This window comes from Echinops telfairi, unplaced genomic scaffold (genome assembly GCF_000313985.2).
Source record: "Echinops telfairi isolate 266 unplaced genomic scaffold, ASM31398v2 ScPeMD7_7469;HRSCAF=8507_0, whole genome shotgun sequence".
NCBI classification, from domain to species: Eukaryota; Metazoa; Chordata; class Mammalia; order Afrosoricida; family Tenrecidae; genus Echinops; species Echinops telfairi.
In genome coordinates this window covers 95,537,041-95,561,978 of record NW_022111372.1, presented here as the reverse complement: position 1 = coordinate 95,561,978, position 24,938 = coordinate 95,537,041, and the positions used below count along the sequence as shown (strand labels likewise).

Sequence of the window (24,938 nt, the reverse complement as noted above, 5' to 3'; positions counted from 1 at the left end):
GAATGAAGTACAAATGCGCTTTACACAATTGATGTGTGTATGGATTGTGATAAGAGTTGTATGAGCCTCTAATAAAATGTTTTTTTAAAAAAAGAGTTGTATGAGCCCCCAATAAAATGATTAGGGAAAAAAAAAGAATTCATGTTCTCTTTAATTTATATGGTCGAGTGTAGGGGAATATTTGACTAAAATTTTGTAGTTTTCACTTTTGTGGCACTTCTTAGTACCATATTTGAGTGGGGCTTGCTATTTGTTGAAAATAATAGGAGAAAGAAGAAGTGAACCTTAACAGTTGGTTAATTCAAATCAGCTAATTGTCTCAGAATACTTCCTTACCAAGTCAGTCTTATTCTTGACCCCAGAAGCATGTGTCTCCTTAAGGTAATAAGTACTTTACCTGATTGAGAAGTTAGAATGACCCAAAACGAAAGCCTTCTTCAGGCCATAGTTCTTTCACTTGGGAATTTGGTTGATTCTGGTCAATGGCTATAAAGCTTAGTATTGTTTCCTTAGTCTTGCCTTTGTCTCACATCAGGTAGTTTTTTTTCTATTGGGAATCTAAATCTAGAGAGAGTAGAGACTATTTCTCAGGTTCTTTGAAGCTTCCTATTTTCGTTGAAAAGTGTGAACACTAATTTATGTAAGCATTTATAAGGGAGCACATATTGCTGTTTGATTGTTTTGTAGTGTTTTCCTTTCTTTTTCTTCCAACTCTGACATTCCCAGATCTTTGATTTTAGTATTTTCCTTCATCAGATTTGAGAGATACACTCTGTGGCATTAGTTATACTTGGAATCAAAAGCCCAAATTTATAAGTAATTCTGTAGAATTATTTCTACATATATGAAGGTTAATTTGAAAGTTTCAGTGGTAGAAAACTGCATTATCGTACCTTTAAAAAATTTATTATACTCGCTTTATAAGATTATGGTCTCTACACGTGACTATTTTTTGTTAAGATCCTAAGTTAACAAAACTCAACATCTGAAGTACCAACCACAAGGTCTTCATGGCCAAATGTGATTTTTTTTTGTTTGTTTTTGGAATAAGATCTGTGAGTTCTTCTTTTTCCTTTCACAGGACAAGCAGGAGGACATGAAGACTATTTTGGAGGGCATAGATCCAGCCAAGCATCAGGTGAGGGTGGCATTTGATGCTTGTAAGCTACCACATAAAAAATACATGTAGGCAACTCTGGATATCTGAATTTTAGCAAGAAGTTCCGGTACCCTGCTGGGTAACAAAGGAAATCCTCTTCAATTGAGAAAAATAAGAACTTCCAATAAAAGAGATCTGCCTTATGAGTATTTTGCTTCCATAGTATTTTCTCTATTTGATATTCATAAAAATTCTCATAAGTGAAAATAGATTTTAAAAAATCCGATCGTTCTTTTGTGTTCTCTCTTAGAGAATTAAGATGTTCTAATTCAATGATCCTCTGCATTCAATTTTTGTCCACCAAAATCCAGACACTCAGAATTAGGATTGATGGATTAGGTTGTTTTTATATAACCGTTAAACAAAGAAAAAAAAAGTTGTGAAGTATTTACTGTCTTGGTCATTCGCTAATGTTTATAAACTAAAAATTTTTAAATTCTTCTAATTTAAATTGTCTCCTGTGATCTCATTCTGAAATTGACTCTTACTTGAATGTTTGTACATAAGCAAATATTTCTTTTGAAAAAATAGACAAATATTTCTTTTGGAAAAGAAAAAATAATTTGTACCTTGATTATTTTAAAGCTCCAGCAAAGGTAATATACATTGTGTTCGAGAAAGGGTTGTTTAAATCCAGATGTAATGCTTACATTTAAAATTAGCTTAAAATTGATTTTAGGCTATCGAAAATAAACATCTTAGTGTCTGACCATTCTTAATCATTATATTTATTATGTATCTTCATTATTGGCTTGCTGATTGTTAAGGGTTTTCACAAAAGCAAATGTATTTAACAAAATGTGAAAAAATACCAATTTTTACTCAGTTTGCATACTATTCCAGGTTCCTATCTATAAGATAAAGCTAAGTATTATTTCAGAAAAAATACTTCTTTCCCCTTGATTTTTAGAAGGGACTAAAGATTATTATATTATATCTATCTAGTTGTATAAAGACTTCCATGTGCTGAAAGGTGGGTGTTTTTTTAAATGAGGCGTATAAGCCCCGTTTTTAGAGACTCTGCTTCAGTAGATTTGGAGGGGGAATCAACGTTTGAACGTACGTCACAGAAGATTCTGATGGTAATGTGCCCGTATTTCACACTTTTGAGAATTGCTGAAGTCTACACAAATAATTTTGCATCATTGTGGAATTCTTATTGTTTGCCATCTTTGCTTTATAATAGACCGTTCATCATCCAAACTGAATGAACTTGGTTTTCCTCTTTGTTACTTTTGGTTTTTGAAAACTAAACACAAGTCCTAAGCTATGCCTCTTACTCTTTTGCCCATTCCAGTTCTCCTGAGGGATATGCATCAGATCATTAAGAGTAGATCACTTGAGTAATAATTAATATACAGTGATGGTTTGGAAGAGCATACCCCAGAGGAGAGTATTAGAATCATCTAGTACATATATAGTATGAAACAGGCTCTCTCCCTCCACCATGATTCTCGCCATTCCCACTAGATTATGTCCCACTCAAACTGTAAGAAGCTCTGCCTTTGTGATAGAATTATAATCTTTATATATTTTGGGTGCTCCGTGCCTGTCATATTAAAGGAAATCAATGTTGTTGAAAGAAAACAGACGTCATTTAAAATTAAATTTTGTTATCAAGCCAAATGGAGGTGGGTTTTCATCTTTTTCCTCCTAGTGCTCATTTACCAAAAGCAGAACTTTACAGAGTATTGTTTCATGATTAAACTTTCATGAGACTAATGAGCTTTAATTATCTACTTATCAATGTAATTTAACTGTTAGTGATTAGCTTGTCTTCGTAAACTTTAAGTATGGCCTCACTTTTAATGTTAACTTATTATGGTAAAAAAAAACTGGAAAGCTTTGTCAAATTTTTTCATGATTAAAACTGTGAAATATTTAATACATACACACACTTTTTAAAAGACCAGGTTATTTCATTCTAGGTTTTTGTGTGTAGTTGAATGAATCCTTTTCAACAATTCCTAGGTAGCTTTAAAATACGTGCAAATCGCTTCCAATCAAAAAGGTAAAGTCAATGTTAGAATATTTGGAACTTTCTTTGCTCTGCATCATTAAAATCATAGAAATGATTAATAAAATAGGAGAAAACAAACCAAAATAGGTAGCTAGCCCCAGAAAAAACGACGAGCTCCCCCTTCCCCCTGCCCTCCAGTGCACTAGAAGTAGAAAATGAATCCACAGCTGAAGTTAAAAGCCCAAAGAGAAGGAAGACTAATTTTTTTTAAAAGGCATTGGGACCTGAGTTCAACTTTTATCGGGGAATAAGGACTCCAAACATTGTACATGTAGCCTACTACCACCTAGGCTTCTTGAATAAAACAAGGGTACCGGGAGCTAACTTGTTTGTGGGAAAGCTTCAGGCAGCTGCCCAGGGTTGCAGGTGGAAATTTCTCCTTTTTCTTGGTGGAAGGAGGAAACAGAGGCAACAGTGTAACTAAGAACTTGGCCAACACCAGGGAGAACTGAAATACATCTCCATAGAGTAAAAAGCTTAAATCACCTATTTTAGAAATGGAATTTATGAGACAACTTCTAGCCCATCTCATGATAATAGGTTTGTGGATGAACACCAAAAATAAAAGAAGGCAACAAAAAAACCATCCACCCAAAAGGAGCTGCCAAAAAAAAAAGATGTTTTAGAGAAAATCTCTTGTCAAGAGAGATGTCCAGAAAGCAAACAAACAAATCAGACAGGAGAATCCACATCCAAGGAAGCCATAAAGACTTTGATCTTGAGAGTGTTGAATATGTCTATTTGAAACTATGACTGATAGTCATAAACAATCTGAGATAATGAATTATAATTGTCTGTTAAAAACAGATGCACATGAGATAAAATTTAAACTTTAGGGGGGAAAGTTGTGGAAGCAAAAATCAATATAACCGAAAATTCACTGCCATTGAGTCAATACCAACTCATTGCGGCCCATAGGATCTATAAAACTCCTGGTGGTGTAGTAGTTACAGTTTGGGCTGCTAATTTTCCAAGGTCAGCAGTTCGAAACCACCAGCTACACTGTGGGAGAATGATCAGTCTTTCTACTCCTATAAAGAATTACAGTTATGGAAATCCACAGGCACCTATTTGCCCTGACCTATAAGGTAACTATGAAAACTCAATATATAGGCTCATAATTATATTGGATACAGTTGAACAATTAATGATTTGGATAGTAAAATTAATAATAGCACAAAGAGATATGGGAACTACCAAAGAAGCTCAATCATGCATCAGAAGATCCTGAGGGAAAGGATAGAGAGATGTGGAGGGAGAAGCACATTTGTTTGATGAGCTAGTAATGGAAAATTTTCCCGAACTGCAACCAGACATGAGTCCTCTGACTGAAAGTCATATCAATCATTAAGCAGAATAACATTGGTTCTTAATGAAAGTGCAGAATTTTAAGGATACAAGAATATTTAAATACTAACAGAGGGGAAAAACGTATTATCTACAAGGAATAACTGTCAAATCCTTGACAGGAGACTCTTAATCAACAGTAATAAATGACAGAGGTAATGGAGTAATATTCTCAAAATGCAAGAGAAAGTAACACAATGTAGAATTCTATACTCAACTGCCATTTCAGGGAGGGAAAAATAAGCATATTTTCAGATCTACAAATAATAAAATATAACTACCATCAGACCCTTGGCAAAAGAATCCCTAAAACATACATATCAAGAAGAAAAGTGAAGCCTATGGGACGACATGGAATACAGAAAGCTACGGTAATCAAGTAAATTAGTAAAATGTGCTAATAAATATAGACGAGTTTGAAAACATAAATGTTTATGTTTATGAACAAGATATTGTTAAAATGCTAGAAACAATACATGAACTTCATTAGGAGGATGTGTTAGAAAATTAAAAGGCCATATTGCACTTTGTTAACCAGAAGCAGGAAATGGGTCTTTAATTACTGTTATTGTAGAATCAGAACAAATACATTTATTGCCTGTAGTGGTTAAAAGGCAGAGACTTTTGAATTAGATTTAAAAGCAAAATCTAGCAAATGCTGTTTACAGGAGAAAAACATAAAACAAAATAACAGAAAGATTGATGGAAAATATTGTGAAGTAATGTAAATATTAAACCAAAGATTTTTTAGAGATAAATGAATGCTACTTTAATTAAGAAACAATCACATAATCATATATAAATAGCAGTCCTCCAAATGGAAGAGAAAGTTACCAGATTGCAAGAAAAAGTATCAGAACTATATTATTAGTAAGTTTTTGGGTTGTTTTTTTTTTTATGTACATCTCCATGAAATACATAGATCAAATCATTAAGACAATTATTTAGGATACAAAATTGAAGCCTGCCTTTATTTAGAGTGTTTCCAATAAATATGCCATGTATTTTTCATAGTTCATTGAAGATAATGCATTATCCATGTGGCAGGCCACTAGAAGTCCAAAGATTCCCCAAGTTCTGTATGATAAATGTGCAATAGTCTCAGATTGCTGTTGCTTAAAAAGTACAGATCAGACAATTTCATGATCCCTGCAGAACAGAGCAAACAGGTCGTTCAAAGCAACAGGTTGGTCCTTCAGACTGGAAAAGGTTTTTGGTGTTTTATCCCACCTACCCACTCCCCTCCCTCTCCCCTATAAGTCTCGTACATTTAGAAAGTGAAGTAAAGCACTTCTACATAACAGATGGGGTAAAAGACAGTCACAGTAATGAAGTTATGAAGAAGAAATTAACTTGCCACAAAAAGAGCAACATCCTAAAATTGGGGACACAGTTAAAGTAGTATTTAGGAGGAAAGTTACAGAGGGCTTCAATAAGTTAGTGGAAAATATTCCATGATCTTACTTCCATTTTTCTAACTTTTTGAACCCCATTTGTGGGTGTTAAAAGTAAATGAAGCTGATAAACAATAGCACAATGAAGAATGGAAAAATGATAAAAACAAAAATTAATAGAATCAAACATAACAAAATAGGAAAAGAAAAACTACAGACTAATTTTCTTAAAGGAGAAAGTACAGAGAACTGATAAAAACTTGAAGTGAGTTATAACTATTTTATACAGTAGATATCTTTAAAATGTATAAGGCAATCCTGTCAAATCAATTTGAATATGTATATGAAATTAATACCAAATTTTTCTACAAATTATATAGTCAAAATTAACTTGAGAACAACAAACCTCAATAGGATAATAGCAACATTGCAAATTGAATCTGTAGTTTAAAACCTCCTATCTAGCAAAGATGGGTTTTAAGATGAGTTTCCTCAAACGTTCAAAGAACAAATAATCCCTATACTCTTCTAACTGTTCCCCAGAACAGAAAAAGAAATACTATACTGTACAACTGCCTTTGAAATAAACCCCTGTGTTTATGAAGAAAAAACCCAGAAATAATTTATATTCTAAAATGTTATTATCGTGAACAAACATGGTTGTGTAATAAACCCAACATTCATCAATGGACAGTGTACATAAATTTTATTCTTTTTTATCATTTTATTAGGGGCTCATACAACCCTTATCACAATCCATACATACATCAATTGTGTACAGCACATTTGTACATTCATTGTCCTCATCATTCTCAATACATTTGCTCTCCACCTAAGCCCTTGGCATTTTATTCTTATTTTAAATGGCATATTTTGGATCAAAACCATTGGCTTTTGTTATGACTCATTAGACCTATTATATTGATGGATGTCACTGCCAAGCTTAAGAGATAAGAAAGATAATTAGCAGTGCTCATCCATATGGGTTCTAGTAATAACGTATTATCAATTATGTATCAATGTTTGGCTCTTAAGTTGCTGAGAAAAAACCTCACTGCTATCAAGATGATTCCAATTCAAAGCAACCCTATACAGTGTTTCTGAGACTGCACTTCTGAAGAAACAGACAGCCTCCTCCCTCTCCTGTGGGATGACTGGTGGATCCGAACTGTGATCTTGTGCTTTGCAACCCAACACTAAAACCACATTACCACCAGGGGTCCTACTTGTTTCTTTCTCTGATTTATGTAGTATAAATTCAAAACTTTGATCCTTAGTTTTAAAGAGATTTGAGAGGCCACTTATTTTTTTATTCATAATATTCAAATACTACCTTGTTTTAAACATAAGTGCTGTTATAGTAAGCAAAAATGGACATGGTTGCTCTCAAGAAACAGTTAATGTAGTAGGAAACATGTTAGAGACATACAAACTAATATATGATTGCAACATATGAAGAGGAGGTTTATGGATGTTTTAGTAAAAAGGAAAGTAATTAATCGTGAAGTTCAGAGAAGTCTTTTTTGAGGAAGTAGCACTTGACTTGAGATTTGTTTACTGAACAAGAAGTTAAAAGTTTGAGAAGAAGTTGACTGAGTGAAAATGTGGGAGGAAAGTGGTTCAGGGAGCAAAAGCAGCAAGTGCAAAGGCCCTGTAGCGGGAAGAGTAAAAAGTTGCTAATGGCACATTTTATTTCCAATGTGTGGCCGATTAGACTGATGATTCAGAAATAAATTGGAAAAGCTATTCAAACAACTTTCTGAATCTTTCTGAACAAAGTCTTCATTGTGTATATTGTTTTATTTAATCAATTTTGAGAATATTATGTTTACGTACATTTGAATATAAGTTCAAAATCCATTCTAAAGCCAAATTACCTTGCCATTATTTAGCTAGCTTTATCTACAGTTATTGTAGCTTAAGAATTAATAAGGGTTGTTATTGATACAATTTCCCATAATAATTACAAAAGCCAAAGATAAACTTAACTGCTTTACAGACCATTGAGTATCAGTACACTATCAAAAGAAAAGACTTAGAGTAGACTTGTTGTCTCTACAGTCCAGTTTAAAGTTTCTATTGGGTTGACAACATACTCTTATTTCTTATTGTTAGTTTTCTGAGTTGTAGATCAGATATAAACAGAATAAATTTTACTCTATTGACACAACACACTATTTTAAAGTTACCATTGTAGTATTTTAGGGATTTTCTTAGATAATTAAGAGTAGAGCTGAAATATAAAGCCTTACTTAATCACTATGCTTTGTTAAGATTATCTTGGTAACAAAAAAGAACTAGAGTGGCAGAAATTAATGTTTTCATGCATAGTGTAATAGGGGATACATGAGAACTTTTCAGGTATCAGCGCCATTTTTATACTTAATTGACTGTAATAAGAGTTCACTGTTTCCCTAGCAGACAGTACTGCTTAGCATAACAAGCAGCCTCCTCTTAATAGCATTTGATATCAGGCATGGTTGAAGCTGTTTTATCATTATTCCTCTTGATGGCAAACTTCCTAGACAGAATAGCAATCTTTCTGCTATTGTAAGATGAGACTCCTTTTGACTTTGACTATTCAAGTTTTAAGTTCTGCTCTTTAAAAAAATCTACCAATTGGTACATTTGTATTCCACTTTTAATATATGGTAGTGTTTTTCTTTAGAGATTGGTTTCTGTTTTATGATAGAACTCTTACTAGATCCTAAGATTACAAGATTAAATTCATCTCATTACCTCAGGAGACTAAGGGTCCTCTTTTACAGTTCAAATGAATAGTTAGGAAACATCTTTTACCTTAAAATTAAAAAAAAGAAACAACATAGGTGTTTCCCTTTGAGGACTATGTTAAGCACTAATATTACCTTTAATGGTTATTATTTGGTATATAAAACTGGACTTGCCCTTAATGAGTTGTGCCACACAGGGTGTATGGAATGAAATTAATCATATATCTTCAAGGAATTGAGGTAGGTGGGTTAAGTAGAGATGTTGAGTAAGAATCATTATTATTTCTCTTATCATTGGTACTAAATGGCTAAAATAAATGGTTAGTAATTTAGCGCTGATGGATTTTTTTTTTCTCCCCCACCCCCACTCCCCGCCCTGTTTCTTATTAAATAGGAGCATGAATCTGAAGGTGGGAGAACACCTTTGATGAAAGCTGCAAGAGCTGGTCATTTGTGCACTGTGCAGTTTCTTATTAGCAAAGGTAAAGAATGTATAAGTGATCGTTTCCAAGAAGCTACCATTTCTGAATTTAAAAAAAATACAACCTAAGTGTTGCTTATGTTAGGGTTACTATGCCTGCGGTGAGAATATTGTATGCTAGTGTTTGGCTGCTGTATTTTTTAGTAGCAAAGAGTTGGTGAGCTGCTCACTGGAAATTCTCCTTATTAAAGTTTTTAGTGTCCAAACAGCGTATAGTTATTTTCCAAAGTTAGAAGGATCAAATGCAAAATGTCCAGTTCTACTTAGGTAATTCGAGTATATGTTTAACACTCAATGATCAAACAGTTCAGCTGGGAATGAAGGCGAGGACATCCGCGATTATAGTACTTATTGATGATGCCATTGAGCTAATTGAGTTAGATCCGATCAACCAGTACCCATTAAGATGATGCTGACTCATGGTTGACTATCTATGAGGATACTATTTATTATTTTTATGTTCATCTAGAGCATTGGTTCTCAACTTTCCTAATGCCGCAACCCTTTTACTACAGTCCCTCATTGTGGTCACCCCCAACCATAAAATTATTTTTGTTGCTACTTCATAACTGTAATTTTGCTACTGTTATGAATTGGGCGACCCTGTGAAAGGGTCGTTCCACCCCCAAAGGGGTTGCAAGCCACAGGTTGACAACCACTGCTCTGAGATTCTTTTGTTACAAAGACATGTTTCTGTAGACAAAGAAGTTCAAATGGTGGATGAAGAATTGGTCTGACTTTTTACTATACAAAAGTGAGACATGGCTGACCTCATGTTCAGTTGAACCATGTAAGATTATTGCTTTTAAGGTTCAATATGATAATAGCAGCAATTTCATTTGATTATTCCTGTTTGGAAAATGTTAGAAGTACTCTGCGAGAAGGTCCTAAAATAAGAAGGTAAAATGCAAGGAAAATCCACTTATTAAATCCATTTATTATTAAGATAAAATTTCCTGGCCAAGTTCCAAAAGAATACTGACATTTTGTGACATTAAAACTACTGTGTAATATTTTATCATTTAAAATATATTTGATTTTCATCTTTAATTAGATAAAAGTGGTTTATTTTCTTTACTATCACATATTTGCTACCAATTAAGTCATAAAAGGAATTTCAAAAAGTTTATGGAAATATTCCATTATCTTTTAATTCCATTTTTTCCATAAATTTTTTGAGGCCCCTCATAGTTACATAATGTTCTGTAGCATAACCTGTAAAAGCTATTTAATTCAATCACACAGAAAAGGTGAACAGATTTATCTGACTTTGACAACCTCTTGTACTTCTTTGCTGAAGAAGAAAATAACACACATCTAAGTTTCTGAGTGCTGCTATAGCATGAGTACTTCCATGAAACAGTTGAACACACAGAAACTTATTTTCTCATAATTTAGGAGATTATAGTCCAAATTCAGGGCACCAGTCTTCGGGGCTTTTCTCTCCCTTCTGGGGGAAAGTCCTCGGCTCTCTTCACATTCTGGCCCTTCCTTCTTTGCTGATTTTTGTGTGGAGTGGCATCTACTTCCCCATGTCTCTGTGCTTGCTGCTTCCATGCCTAGTCTGCTCTTTTGTATCTCAAAAGTGATTGGTTTTAAGGCAGACTCTACACTGGTAAGGTTTTATTAACACAACAAAGAAAAACCTTATTGACAAATGGGATTCCATCCAGAGGTCTAGGGGTTGGGGTTTACAACATCTATTGAGAGGCTGCCAAGGGGGAGACACATACAATGCAGTCTATAACAGCACCCAGCAGCAACTATACAAGTAAATAGTCAGGCCTGTCAGTAATAGGAGAATGTTGGTTACAATCATTCTCAGCTATAATAACTGATAAACAGTCCTCCCATCTACTACATATAGTATCAAAAATAATCTTATGTTGCTAAAGTATGGTTGTTCTTTATTGTGTGTCTTGCTTTCCTAAAAAGTACTTTTCTACAAATAAAGGTTAGATTCAGTTCGATATTCTTTAAAAATTGAATAAATAGTAAGAGTGCAAACAGCTATGGGTTTATTTTTTACACATAAAATAAGGCTGTTCTAAGGGGAGACAAAAAGAACAGTAGACTTTGCAATAGACGTCACTTTCTAGTTGGGGACCATTTGCAATTATCAAAGCAAAGGTAGCTGAACTAAAAGCCAGCTCCTTTTTCTAGCAATCAGGACTAATTTACCAAAAAGAGGCTAAGAAAAGATTTTGTATTTAAATTTTCTTCAGAGAATATTGTATAAAACTATTGGACAGCATACTAAATACCTTTCAAATAAAAGGTAATCTTTGTCTTTTCTCTAGATCAGGTCCTCTGACCCTTCTAAGACAATATGAAAAATATATTTCTCTTATATACTATTTTAAAAATACTTTTTTGTCTAGACTTTAAGACCTAGCTATATTGCCACTTTGAAGAAGTAGATTAAGATGTTTTAAAACATTTTGAGAGTTACATACAAATGGTATTTACTTTGATACTGACATTAACCTGTATATATTTATTAATCTTAGTCTTCTAGATTTTCCATTTTAAAAGTGATATTGAATGAATGAACTACAACTTCGTGCAGTAATGTGGATGAATCTCACAAATACAATTTTGAGCGAAAGAAGCCAGACCCAAAAGAGTACACTGTATGATTCCGTTCATATAAAGTTCAAAAACTATGAACCAGTTTGGAAGTCAGGACAGTAGTTACCCTTGCGGGGGTGGGTAGGAAAGGGGCCACAATGTAAGGTCTGCGATGTGGATAATGTGTGTTATTCATTGATCTGGGTGCTGGTTCACTTAGTGAAATTTTTTAACCTATACACTCATGATTTGTGCACTTTTTTGTATCCATGTTATGCCACACACACAAGAAATATTAAAGTGGTATTCTCAATCCTCACTTAATATTATTATTTATTTTTCTCTGAAGGTGCCAATGTGAATAGGGCTACAGCCAATAATGACCACACAGTAGTGTCACTGGCATGTGCAGGAGGCCACTTGGCAGTGGTTGAACTACTCTTGGCTCACGGGGCTGACCCTACTCATCGACTCAAGGTAGTGTGTGTGTGTGTGTGTGTGTGTGTGTGTGTGTGGTCTCCAATCTCTTATTGCTTAATTTTCATAAATATTTAAATGAATTTTGGTTTTAAAAGAGCTGCTAAAAAAAAATTTAGAAAAAATTTACGTAGTACCAATACTTTTCCAGGATGGCTCAACAATGCTCATTGAAGCTGCAAAGGGTGGCCATACCAATGTTGTTTCTTATCTGCTGGATTATCCAAACAACGTTATGTCAGTTCCCACCACAGACATGTCTCAGCTTACCCCACCTTCTCAAGATCAATCTCAGGTAAAATGAAACAGCTTATTTGCGGAGGATATACAGTCTTCAAAATATTGAGAATTTTGTTTTAAGCAAATGGGTTTGTTTTTCCTTATTATTGCATATTGAGATAAACATGTTCTTAAATTCTTTAAGATATATTTTCTTCTAAGGTACATGGAAACCTTTTTGTTGTTGTTTTTTGTCTTATTTACAGAAAGTAGCGATTTTTAAAGATAATTTCATATCCAATCGATTAAATATTTCATCTTATCTTACTGTAACTAAGTCTTTAGTGTTTTTGTCGTTCTTATAGAGTACATTGAATACAAAGAATATATTGAGTAAATGTTCTTATAGAGTACATTGAATACAAAGAATATATTGAGTAAAAAGAACTAGAGAAAGCTTTTCATCTTAACCCAAGTGACATGCTTTTTCCTTAATACCTGCAAAGACTGTATGAGCTATTCTAGTGATAACTACTCTGTCAGTCAGGAAAGTAAATCAGGTTATATGCACCAAAGATTCATTAAAGTAACTTTCAAACCTACCTGAAAGTATGGGAGCATATCCTCAGTTCAGCAAAATGGAAACCAGACCCACAGTCAATAAGTTGATTCTGACTCATAGTGACTGCAGGGTAGAGTAGAACTGGTCCCTAGGATTTAATTGAGGCTGTAATCTTTACAAAACAGAAAGCCTCATAGTGACTGCAGGGTAGAGTAGAACTGGTCCCTAGGATTTAATTGAGGCTGTAATCTTTATAAAACAGAAAGCCTCAGCGTTGTCTGGAGCAGCTGGGGGGTTCAATCAGCTGACCTTCAGTTAGCTACCAAACTCACAACCCACTGTGCCACCAGGGCTCCCAAAATCCTACATCGTTATCTACTTGGCTACATAGTTACCCTGAGGATTAGTAAAATACCTCAACTTAGGAAATATGTTGTTTATTTTTTATTTTAAATTCATGTAGACTTTGGACAAGGACACATTGGCCAGTGAATAAGTATATGATTTATACTCCCAGGTACAGCTAGAACCAATAAGCATATCTCCTTAGCAAGAGTGATGATATTGGTTCCATTTTAGCTTAAATCATTGACTACTTTGAAGTTGCCTGTTTCCGAGTTTGTCTGAACAATATTCTCAGAAATTATACCTTGTTGATGACTTCTTGTATCATTAAGAACAAAAAAAGAGTGCTTTTGGTGGACTGTGAAGAAAACCTAAAACAGAGTCTTTGCTTCAGTTACAAGTCTTTTGTTTTATTCTTTGGTCTGAGATCATTTTCTTCTGAGTTGACCTTGTAGGTCCCACGTGTACCAATGCACACACTTGCCATGGTTGTACCTCCCCAGGAGCCTGACAGGACTTCACAGGAGAACACTCCTGCCCTCGCAGGCGTGCACAAAGGTTAGTTCCTGAATTATTTTTCTTAAAATAGGTTTTTTATCACCTAGTTGACAAAATGGTAGAGGTACTTTATTTTTACTGATACTCAGTTACTACGTACATATGATCAATAGAACAAGTAGATAATTCCAACAAATGAAAATCGTTTTATAGGCTATTTAAGGGAGAAAAGATACATAATGCTAAGAAAAATGACTTGGTGTTGTTTTCCTGTAATTACACTTCTAGCTCTGGCTTTCGTGTGGCACAAATGAAAATACTTGAAGCAAACCAAATTCCTGAGTACTCGCTAGTAGCAACAGTTTATTAGATACTCATTTTCCACTTGAGAATTCTTTAAACAATAGTATAAAATGAGGAATTGAAATGTGCTTGTTTTAATTAAGTCTTAGTAGCATTGATTTCAATTCAGTGAGAGTAAGAAGTTTAAGAATGAAATTTTGTTTATCATGTAATGCTGAATACAGAATTTTTCAGAATGTAAACCCAGACAAAGAATAATTAAATGTTTATAAGTAATATCCAAGTGGATATTACAAGGGGATGTATACTACTTAAAGGCTTCAAGTTTAGGTTCCTGATTTTCATTTATAGATATAAGTATCGTCACTTGATAGCCATGTATAGTTGTCCTCTCTAAAGTCCGCTGAAATAAAGTAGATAATATATAGAGTTTTTCTAGACTACATAGAAACAAAAACTACTATGATTTCAGGAAAAGTTGGTAAGGGTCAACTATTACAGCAACAGAAGCTGCAATAATGTTATATCAATTTTATATAATGTCAGTTTTAGTAATTTAGAGAATTGAGAAGACTGGTGTGAAGTATTTCTATAGTGTCTCCACTTGAGTTGGTGTGAAGTATTTCTATAGTGTCTCCACTTGAGTTAGTGTTAGCAGTTTCCATCAGCTACCTGGTGGTTCAAACTTTTCAGAAAATGAAGACTCTGTTTTTAATCTTACCAATTAAAAAGTAAATTAAACATGTCCTTTTTTAAAACTCTGAACATAATAACCAGTTTGACACTTTAGTAAAATACTTGAAAGCATCTGTTTCTGTTTCTTTGTTGTTTAGCAGACCCTAAGAAAACTGTACTAACTTTGGTTAAAGAAATTTGATACTAAATTTTAAAAGCATTTAAAAAAATTATTGTTAACACAGAGACACAAATTGACCAAGAAACAAGCTAGGAAGGACATGGAGTATTTATAGAAAGAAAGTAAAACATTCTTAATGTAGATTTAATATGTAAATAAATGTGTGGGTAGTGATTTTAAAAGTTGATACTCAAGAATAATCATGTTTCTGCTTACTGAAATACCGTCTATTGAGTATCTGCTCTTTTTTTTCCCCCCTCATTTTGGCATTTTCTTACTTACTGAGTAATATAAAAATGAACTAGCCTTCTAAGAAGTCTTTTGTTTTACTGTATAATTAGAGAAGAAAAATAATAGCAGATCTAGACCCTTGATAATACAGTGGCATTGTCAACCTAATAATTATTGATGCAGGACCAAACTGATAATACATTATGTCAAAATGTGTGTAGTATAAACCACATATATCATAGAATATTCTATCACTACAGATCCGTTGATGATATAAAACTATACCCTGTATCACTGGAATAAATAAAAAAGCTATTTTTGATGGTTGAAAATATATTACATTTTCTCTTTCCTGAAACGTGCTTTTTCTCCTTAAAACTTCTCATTTATATTCCTAAAGAAGCTCTTATTTTTGTTTTGTTTGTAAGTCCATATTTTATTTCTATATTGGAAATATGAGAGGAGCTGTACGTAGTATTGGAGTGGCTGTAGCACTCAGATGCTAACCTTAAGGTCGGTGGTTCAAATCAACCAATTACTCCATGGGAGAGAGATGTGGCAGTCTACTTCTGTAGATTGTAGAAGGGATTCACAGCTTGGGAAACCCACTGGGACAGTTCTGACCTTCAGGGCCACTGTTTTATGATTTGGAGTCAACTAGATGGCAGTGGTTTTGGTTTTGGAATTTTGTAAATTTGATTAGGGATGAAGAAAAGTTCTTATTCTATAGGCTTCTATTCTTTTTCTCTTCCAGCAGTCCTTCTTTCAAGTTCTTATAACATTTTATTCCAAAATGTCTGGTTGTAATAAATCTTGCTATTACTCATAGCTTCATCATTTAAAAATATATTCATGCCCTTAAATCTTACTCAGACATTTGAGTTGGATAGATAGATAGATAGATAGATAGATAGATAGATAGATAGATAGATAGATAGATAGATAGATAGATACGTTCTTTCTTTCATGCCTCACATGCACCACTTGTCCAGGTTCCTTTTATTTATTTATTTTCAGATTCCTTTTATTTTGACAAATATCCCCCTGATTTAGACAACTCATCTTACATATCCATTGTTGATTTTCAGTGATTAGAGCCTTAGAATTGGCTAAGCAAATTGTGGAACTAAGTAAGAATTACATTATTTAGTTTTATTAATTATAGTTATATTCAAATAGAAAAGGAAATGTACATGATGTAAAACCATTTTTGTCTTTGCAAAGCCAGTGTTGTGCATATTTGTTGATTGAGGCTATAGGTTTCATCTGACTTGTAACCTGTTGTGAAGAGATTGTTAAACAAAAGGCTCATTTTTTATCTTCTGAAGATTATACGGTTAGATCTAATCTGCTTCGAAGCATTAAAATGACACCAAATTAAAATACATGTTTTGGTACACCTCAGGCCTAGGCCCTCAGGAGGGGTAATGTCTTTTCTCTAAGCTCCCTCAGCACTCTATTGCCCCTCCCTGCTGGCTCTCGACACTCTGCCCTCTTTCCTCTCACCTCCCCTTGGGCTTCATACTCAATTCCTGGTATTCTGTCTTCATGGCTCTTCTCTTGTTTACTCCCTTTGGTCCCTGTTCTTATTTCCTACTTCCCTCAGAGTCAATCTTTCTATTGTGTTTGATGTACATATTCTAGAGTTCTTTAAGTTCATATAAAATGTATATTACCTTTGTGTATATTTTTAATTTGCATAAGTGGTATTGTATTGTAAATCCCATTTTGTTTCTTACTTTTTCAAGCATTTTGTTTCTTTCACACATGTTTAAAGTTCTCAACCTGTGTCTACTCGAGATTGTTTCTGTCTGCAGCATAGTACTTTACCCTGTAGATCAGGGGTCCTCAAACTACGGCCCGCGGGCCACATGCGGCCCCACTGAGGACATTTATCCGACCTGCTGGGTGTTTTTCCTCCTTTTGTTTTTTTACTTCAAAATAAGATATGTGCAGTGTGCATAGGAATTTGTTCATAGTTTATTTTTAAACTATAGTCCAGCCCTCCAACGGGTCTGAGGGACAGTGAACTGGCTCCCTGTTTAAAAAGTTTGAGGACCCCTGCTATAGATACTGTTTTACCTGCTTTGTCTCTCATCGGTAGCTACTCAGACTGCCTCTAATTCCTTACTGCTACAATGCTGTGATAAAAATCCTATTTAGAATCAATATGTCTCTATAAATTAGATTTGTATTTGGAGTATCTTTTGTCCTTTAAAACACATCTAAAGATGATAAGAATCTGAAGTAAGGCAGAAACAGTGGGGATGGAGCAGGGAGAATAGAAGGCAGTGATAGGAAGGTGGTAGAATGTACCAGCCCTGAGGACTGACTGACTGAGGGGGCTCAGGAAGGGAGTGACAGGACTTTAAAAAAAAAAAAAAAAATCCTGTTTAGTCCCTTTTAAATCTGTGTGAGATTGTCTTTGGGATAGATACCCAGCAGCAGAATTGCTTGTCATAGGAATGCATAATGTCTCTGTGACCAAGTATTTCAAGCCTGCTGCTAATTACATTGCCACTGGCAATGCATAAAGATTTCCCTCCTCACTCCCATGCTTGCCAGTTGTCGGCTAATTCTTATATTTTAATTTGTACAAGCTTTATCTCCCCTCTTAGACTGTAAGCTCCTTAAGGGCAGGGTGCATATTGCTCATCTTTGTTTGGTCCACTATACCTTGCTTCTACTAGATGTTCATATATTTGTTGAATAAATTAATGAGTTCCAGACTATGAGTATAGATTACTCTGAAGGCAGAAGAAAACTATTAAGAGTTTTTTTAAAAGAGAGATAATGTACAATAAGATGCCTTTAAAAATAAAGAAACAGTATTCTTTTAAAATGTAGTATACTAGAATAGCAGGAAAGAGACTGAAAACAGAATTTTAAGTGTGAAGTAAGAATTAAATTAACATGCTGCTTTATTTTTCCAAAGTTAGCAGTTCGAAACCACTAGCCACTTCAAGGGGGTGAAAATGAGGCTTCCTACTGCCATGAAGAGTACCAGTCTGAGAAACCCACAGGGTCATTCCTATCTTGTCCTGCATGAGTCAGAATTGACTCAATGGCAGGGAATGTTTTGTTTTCCATAGTTACTTATTAGATTAGGAACAAGAAAAGTTGTAACTTTAAAAAAAATTATTTTATTGAGGGCTCGTACAATTCTTATCACAGTCCATACATACATCCATTGAGTCAAGCACCTATGTACACCTGTTGCCCTCATCAATCTCAAAACATTTGCCCTCTACTTTAGCCCTCAATATCATTTGCTCATTTCCCCCCTCCCTCCCAGTTGTAACATTTTTATATAAAATATTTTTTAAATGTTGTATAACCAATACTTTTGTATTACAATTATATAGAAAATTATATGCAAGTGAATTGACTATTCTTTTATAAAGAATACTATAAATATACTCTAGTTGATCTCCATTACCAAGCTTATGTGGATTTACATAATTTAACAGTACTTTTCCACATAAAACCACTTAAACTAAAGCAAAGAAGCCTGAATTGGTCTGTATTAGCTTATCACACAGCTAATCCACCTTTGAACACCGCTAATTAATTAATTGTTAAACCATGCCATGTTTCTTTGGGAAATTTCGACACAAGTACTCAGACATAAAGGGAAAATAAGTTCTATTACATTAACTTTAATTTTTGATAATGACTACATGAGAAATATTTTATACCTAAATGCAGGACACAATTTATATACATCTATTGATCCAAACACTCGAGATAATATATACTACTTTTGATGCACTGTGTAATGTTTGATTCTATTTCATTGGCTTTAAAAAGAAATTTTTTTTTAAGACCCAGTGCTAGTGTCAGTAAAGCATCAAATAGGGTGCTATGTGATGACGTAGGAAAACGAGGGAACTACAGAACAAGATTCAAATTTGCTTAGACAAAACTAAATAAAGACTATGAAATCAAACCTAGATCTATCTCTCATGTATTTTTCTTTCCTTTTGGCTGTGATTTTTAATTATTCCATGCATTAATTATTTTAGGTATAAAAAAATCTTGATAGGGTTAAGCTCACGTGAATAATAAACTAAATGAGTGGGTGCCCATAGCATTCCCTCACTGCCTGCTGTTCTAAGCAGTCTGTAGATCATGGTTTTCTACTGTGAACTTAAAAAAATTTTATTAATGGAAGAAAAATGAAAAATGAGGAGGTAGGATAGCAGGTAGGAGCCAAAAAGAGATGAAATGGGAACTTTTTTCTATATTCCTAAATAGTTAACTAATGATGCCAATTAATATATTTATTAATTTGTAATTTACTTTTGATGTTTGAACCCTTTTATTTTCCGGCATCCTACCTAGCTAGCTACTGAAAATTTATTGCTAAAATAAGGACACTTGCCACCTTTCCCATTTATCCCCAGAGTGGAAGGTGCTGCTTCAGCTTCTTAGACTAATTAGGCAACATTATTTGTTTTTTAACAACTTGGTTTGTCCTTGATGTTATAACTTATGTGAGTGCTTTGATGTGTGTCTGGCAATCCCATTAACTTCCTGGTTACAGATAATCGGCCTTTGGCTATTTTGGAAAGATTTGCTTATTATGATTAGTCTTTTTGTTCTGTTTTTCATGCTATGTATGTTCTAGACTTATCGTCTCTATTCAGTTAAATAAATTATTCTTAGTAATCTTGTGCTCTAAGCTTCTTGTATTTTTTTTTAATTAACAAAATTGGCAGGGCCATTCTTACCAACTACTATCCTCAAAATTCTAGTCTTATTTTAGATCATCTTACTCTACCTATAAAGATTTTAGATGTGTGACTATCAAACCTAGTCATAATATAATTACCAATGTGGTCTGTATTGAAATCTGGCTTAGTTTTCCTTCATCTTAAGTACAATTTACATAACAGTGACTCCAAAGTGTTTTGAAATTAATCAGTGTTACAGCATTCATTCTTTACAGAACTTAAATTTATTCGCTGATGAATTGCTTTTATCACACAACCAAAAATTTACTTGCTAGCAGACATTTATACTTTTATTAGTAGCAGCTTACCCCCTTTTCTTTCCTATTGATTGTAATTAATCTCCTTGAACAAATAAATCAAACCATGAATTCCTGTGTGATCTCATAGAAGTAGTTATAAATGCTTTTACAAATCTCATGACTTTTGCTCTGATAGAATAAAATCTTTCCCCACCACTTTCCTCAAATAGCAATATAAAATTGAATATACAATATGTTGTGCTGAAGTTTGCTTTGAAGGAATAATTAAGCCTCTTAAATGGTTGCAGTGATATTGGGCTGTAGGCTTCTGACCTTGATATAGACAGTCTCATGCTGGACATTTTCAGTAGTTACACATATTGCAGATGTTTGAGCTACCTACAGTTTTGAAATTTTCTTATTCTGACAAAAAAGCAGTTGAGTCTCTGATTTTTTTTTTTTTTTTTTTTAGTGGTTTTGGTTCCTTTTGGGAAACAGAACATTTTTATATCTACTAGGTGATACTGTTTTCCTTTGGACTTGAGAATTATTTTGAATGCATTGGATGTTTTTATTTTACAAATTCCTAAGTTAGCAATGTTATTCATTTGTGTTAGCTGCAATCCAAAATAATAGCTAACTTTTTCACCTAGTCTTTTTTTTTTAAGCTTTAATATTATTTACATACCATAAAATTCCCCCCTTTTTCCAATTCAGTGAGTTTGGTAAATTTACTGAACTGTGTAACAATTACTGACACCTAGTAATTGGCACAGCGGGGTATATCTTGGGCTTCTAACCACAAGGTCTGCAGTTCAAAACCACCAGGCTTACTACTCCCAGGAAGAGTTATGGTCTTGGAAACCCAAGAGGAACAGTAATAACCTGCTCTGCAGAATCACCAGCAGTCAGTTGACTCGATGGCAGTGAGTTTTGAGGTTTCGAGTTCTATATTATTCTCATCATCTGAAAAGGATCTTGCACTACCTTTCTGCGATCAATCCTAGTTCTCACCCCTATAGCCCCAGGCAGTGATCCCTTTCCCCTTTTCTCCATAGATTTTATATAAGTGGAATTGCATGATGCGTAATCTTTTACATCTGCATTATTCCAACTAATATAATGATTTTGAAGTTCACTCAAATTGTAGTGTGTGTCAGTACCTGGTTTCTTTTTATTGTCCTGTCATTTGACTTCTTCCTAAATGAGTAGATTAAACCATGAATTTGCCTCAAAGTAGGTATATCAAAATTGGTTTTTTTCTCGCTTTCATGTTCCCATATTATGGTGGGTAGTTATTTTTCACCTGACTTGTTTTGGGGGAATAAAAATTAACAGTGGGAAAGAATGAGAGAAAGTAACTTAAGTGCAAGTTCAAACCCTTAATATACATTTACTTCTTTTTTAACCTACACTGTCAGTCTGCAAGTCTAGGTAACATTTACGGTCCTCTCGTAAGTAGACTTACTTGAAGGGTTTACGTAAACTCAAAATAAGTAGATTTTATGATATAAATTTAACATAGGGTTCAGGTACATAAATGTTAAAAACTTATTTAGTTGGAGCTTTTAGAAGGCTGTCTTCAGAAAGCTGTGACAACACAGTATGTTTTAGTGTAAGAAATATCTTGACCACTTGATCTGCTTTGACCTACAAGTTAGCCTTTTTACTTGCAATACTTTTTATATACATATTTAATGTTGCTAAAAGAACAATTGTTCACAGTAAGCAATTAAGCCAACATTAATGGTATCATCAGCCCTATTTCCTGACTGCTTTAGAGTTGATATTCTTTAAAATGTCCATTCTATTAAGCAAAATTTTGAAATTTTAAACATTTTTTTTCCATTTTCCATTTCTCCCTATCTCTGTCCTTATTTCCAAAATTCTCCCAGCTTAAATAGTACATTTGAAGATTAGTAGTTTCCTAATTTGCTATGTGAAAGAGATGAGTATACGTTTTAATTTACCTAAACTGGTGCAACTCTTTGACATTTATTCTACAGCATTATTTATAAGGGTTTGGGGGGGGAGGTCCGTGTGTGTGTGTGTGTGTGGGCAGGGAGGCGGATTTTCTTTCTTTCTTTCTTTCTTTCTTTTTTAGCATGGCACTTTTTCAAACATTTTTCATGTGCTTAGGTACATCCAAGCAGAAGTCCAGTTCCCTGCAGGTAGCCGATCAGGACGTACTGCCACCTTTTCACCCATACCAGCCTTTGGAGTGCATAGTAGAGGAGACTGAAGGCAAGCTGAATGAACTGGGACAGAGAATTAGTGCTATTGAAAAAGCACAACTGAAATCATTGGAGCTCATTCAAGGTGAACCTCTGAACAAAGACAAAATAGAAGAACTTAAAAAGAACAGAGAAGAACAAGTCCAGAAGAAGAAGAAAATACTGAAAGAACTACAGAAAGTGGAGAGACAGTTGCAGATGAAAACCCAGCAACAATTTACCAAAGAATACTTGGAGACCAAAGGTCAGAAAGACACAGTCTCTCTACACCAGCAGTGTGCTCACAGAGGAGTCTTCCAAGAAGAGGAAGGAGATGGTAGTCTCCCAGAGGATCACTTTTCAGAGTTGCCTCAGGTTGACACAATCTTATTTAAAGATAATGATGCTGACGATGCCCAACAGCCTCTACCATCAGCCGAACAAATTGATTTTGTCCCAGTCCAGCCTTTATCATCTCCACAGTGTAACTTTTCTGGTGACATGGGTTCTAATGGGACAAATTCTCTTGAACTTCAGAAAGTATCAGGTAATCAGCAGATTGTAGGACAGCCTCAGATTGCTATTGCTGGACATGGTCAGGGGCTCTTAGTTCAAGAACCAGATGGACTAATGGTTGCAACTCCAGCCCAGACGCTTACCGACACTCTTGATGACCTGATAGCAGGTGGGTTGAGACATATATCTATAATAATTTCTCTTTAATCTGTGTATTCGGCTTCTTTAGATCCCCCTCCAAAAACACAGACTTTTTACTTTTCCCTTTTAGAATCTTTGTGAAAATACTCATTTCTTGAAGTATTTTCTTCCAGTGACTGTTAAAAAGGTCAGTCGCACCAGCATTCAAATTTGTTTTGCCCTCTTTTTCATTTGGATTGCAAAGGCAAAGAAATAACATTATCTTAATTCTTTATTTTAGACCTTTAGTATCGAAACAACCCTGTGTGAAATGTTGGGCAGGAGATCTCAAAGTAAAACTAGTTTTATAAATCTTAAAGTATCCATATTAGACAGTATATGGACTTTTCCTGCTGATGGTTTTCATAGTTGGAAATCATAATTTTAAGTAACCTTGGTTTTTCTTTATAATGTTATTGGATCAATTTAAACTTTTCTAATTAAAAGGAATATTCAGATAAAATTATAAGCATCCCTAGTTATGTATGTGGTAAAAGTTTAAAGGACATTGAAACTATCTACCCTTGATCATGATTTGGAGGTTGGGATTTTTCCATTAACTTTTTATGAAAGCACACAGATCACACACACAGAGAGAGGTCTGATAACCTTACAATCTATGTTTCTGTTTATTATTGTGTGGAAAAGTTACCACTAGGTATGGAATGAGGTGCACAAGTTTACTTTCCCTTTCATTGTCCTTGCAGCAGTGGGAAAACAGTGCAATTAATCATTTGCCTTCCTAAAGATGGCTGGTGAGGGTATCACCTCCATGAGAGCCCAGTTCAGACATGCAGCCAGAATGGCTGTTGACAGTGGATGAAGACCAAGAACTAAGGTGTAGCTGGAGTGATACTCAAAGGCAGGCCAGTCCTCTGTCTCTTGATTGCGACATATTTTCCCCTCACTGTTGTCTGTTTCCTTTTGTTGTAGCCTCCTCCCCAACTCCCATCCCAATTACGCTATCGTGGTTTCTCCTTTTATGAGCCTTCAGTCTTCCTAATATTTACGGATACTTTAACAATGTGGAGTAAGATTACTTACACCAAAAACTTCATTGGGCTTGTATATGACTTCTAATGGTTATAGAATTGTAATGTGGCCTTGAAGATCCACTGATACATAGTAGATATCACTGTACAGAAGAAGAATGTCTTCTGTTCTTTAAAGAAAATAAAATATTGGGAAATGTTTTCTATTTAATTAAGGAGTAAGAGCCTTTATTACTTAATTTGGGTCTTTGTACCTTCAGCAGCAGCCACTCAACTCAAATTAATGCTGTGCCATTAGTATTGAGAATCACTGGTATAAATTATAAATGAACTATTCTAGTGATTCTAACATAGATGCTGCAAAACATTGAGTCATAATGATAAAATTGGTGACCAGGGAGTGATTTTTTTTATGACTTATATTAACCTATATTACTGAGCAATGTAGTTATGTTCTACCTTCGAACTTGCCCTCCCCCCTTTAACTGTAGTAATAGCTCGACTTGACATTAGTAACTTTCTGTTAGTACTTACAACTAATTCTTACAGGGACAGTCACATTTTGACTAATTCACAAGGTGTTAATGGAAACGGTCTTTTACAAAGTTTTTAGGAAACATTAAAAATTCATTTTGAAAAAAAAAATCATTTTGAAAACATCTTTGATATATATAATGCTAATATAAACTAATGAAAGTATTTCAATGTCAATATTAATGTCTAGTGATGGTCAGCATATTACATAATATAAGATTCTTTGATTAATGTGCTTCAAATTGATAATCAGCCAGTAAGGTTCTTCATATAATTAGAAAAATTAGAATCTTCATATAAACTTTTCCATTCTTATAAGAGTTGCCTGTTTTG

General features: G+C 34.2%; 1 protein-coding gene across 1 annotated transcript in view; it reads left to right on the top strand.

The window, feature by feature from the left end:
- The window catches only part of LOC101651106 (ankyrin repeat and KH domain-containing protein 1), a 132,734-nt gene that overhangs the window by 76,557 nt on the left and 31,239 nt on the right, over positions 1 to 24,938 (top strand). Inside the window, exons 11-16 of the mRNA XM_045284743.1 lie at positions 1,082 to 1,138; positions 9,047 to 9,134; positions 12,054 to 12,181; positions 12,333 to 12,476; positions 13,763 to 13,865; positions 22,310 to 23,068. Coding sequence (XP_045140678.1) covers positions 1,082 to 1,138; positions 9,047 to 9,134; positions 12,054 to 12,181; positions 12,333 to 12,476; positions 13,763 to 13,865; positions 22,310 to 23,068 — 1,279 coding nt within the window. The remainder of the gene's footprint in view (positions 1 to 1,081; positions 1,139 to 9,046; positions 9,135 to 12,053; positions 12,182 to 12,332; positions 12,477 to 13,762; positions 13,866 to 22,309; positions 23,069 to 24,938) is intronic.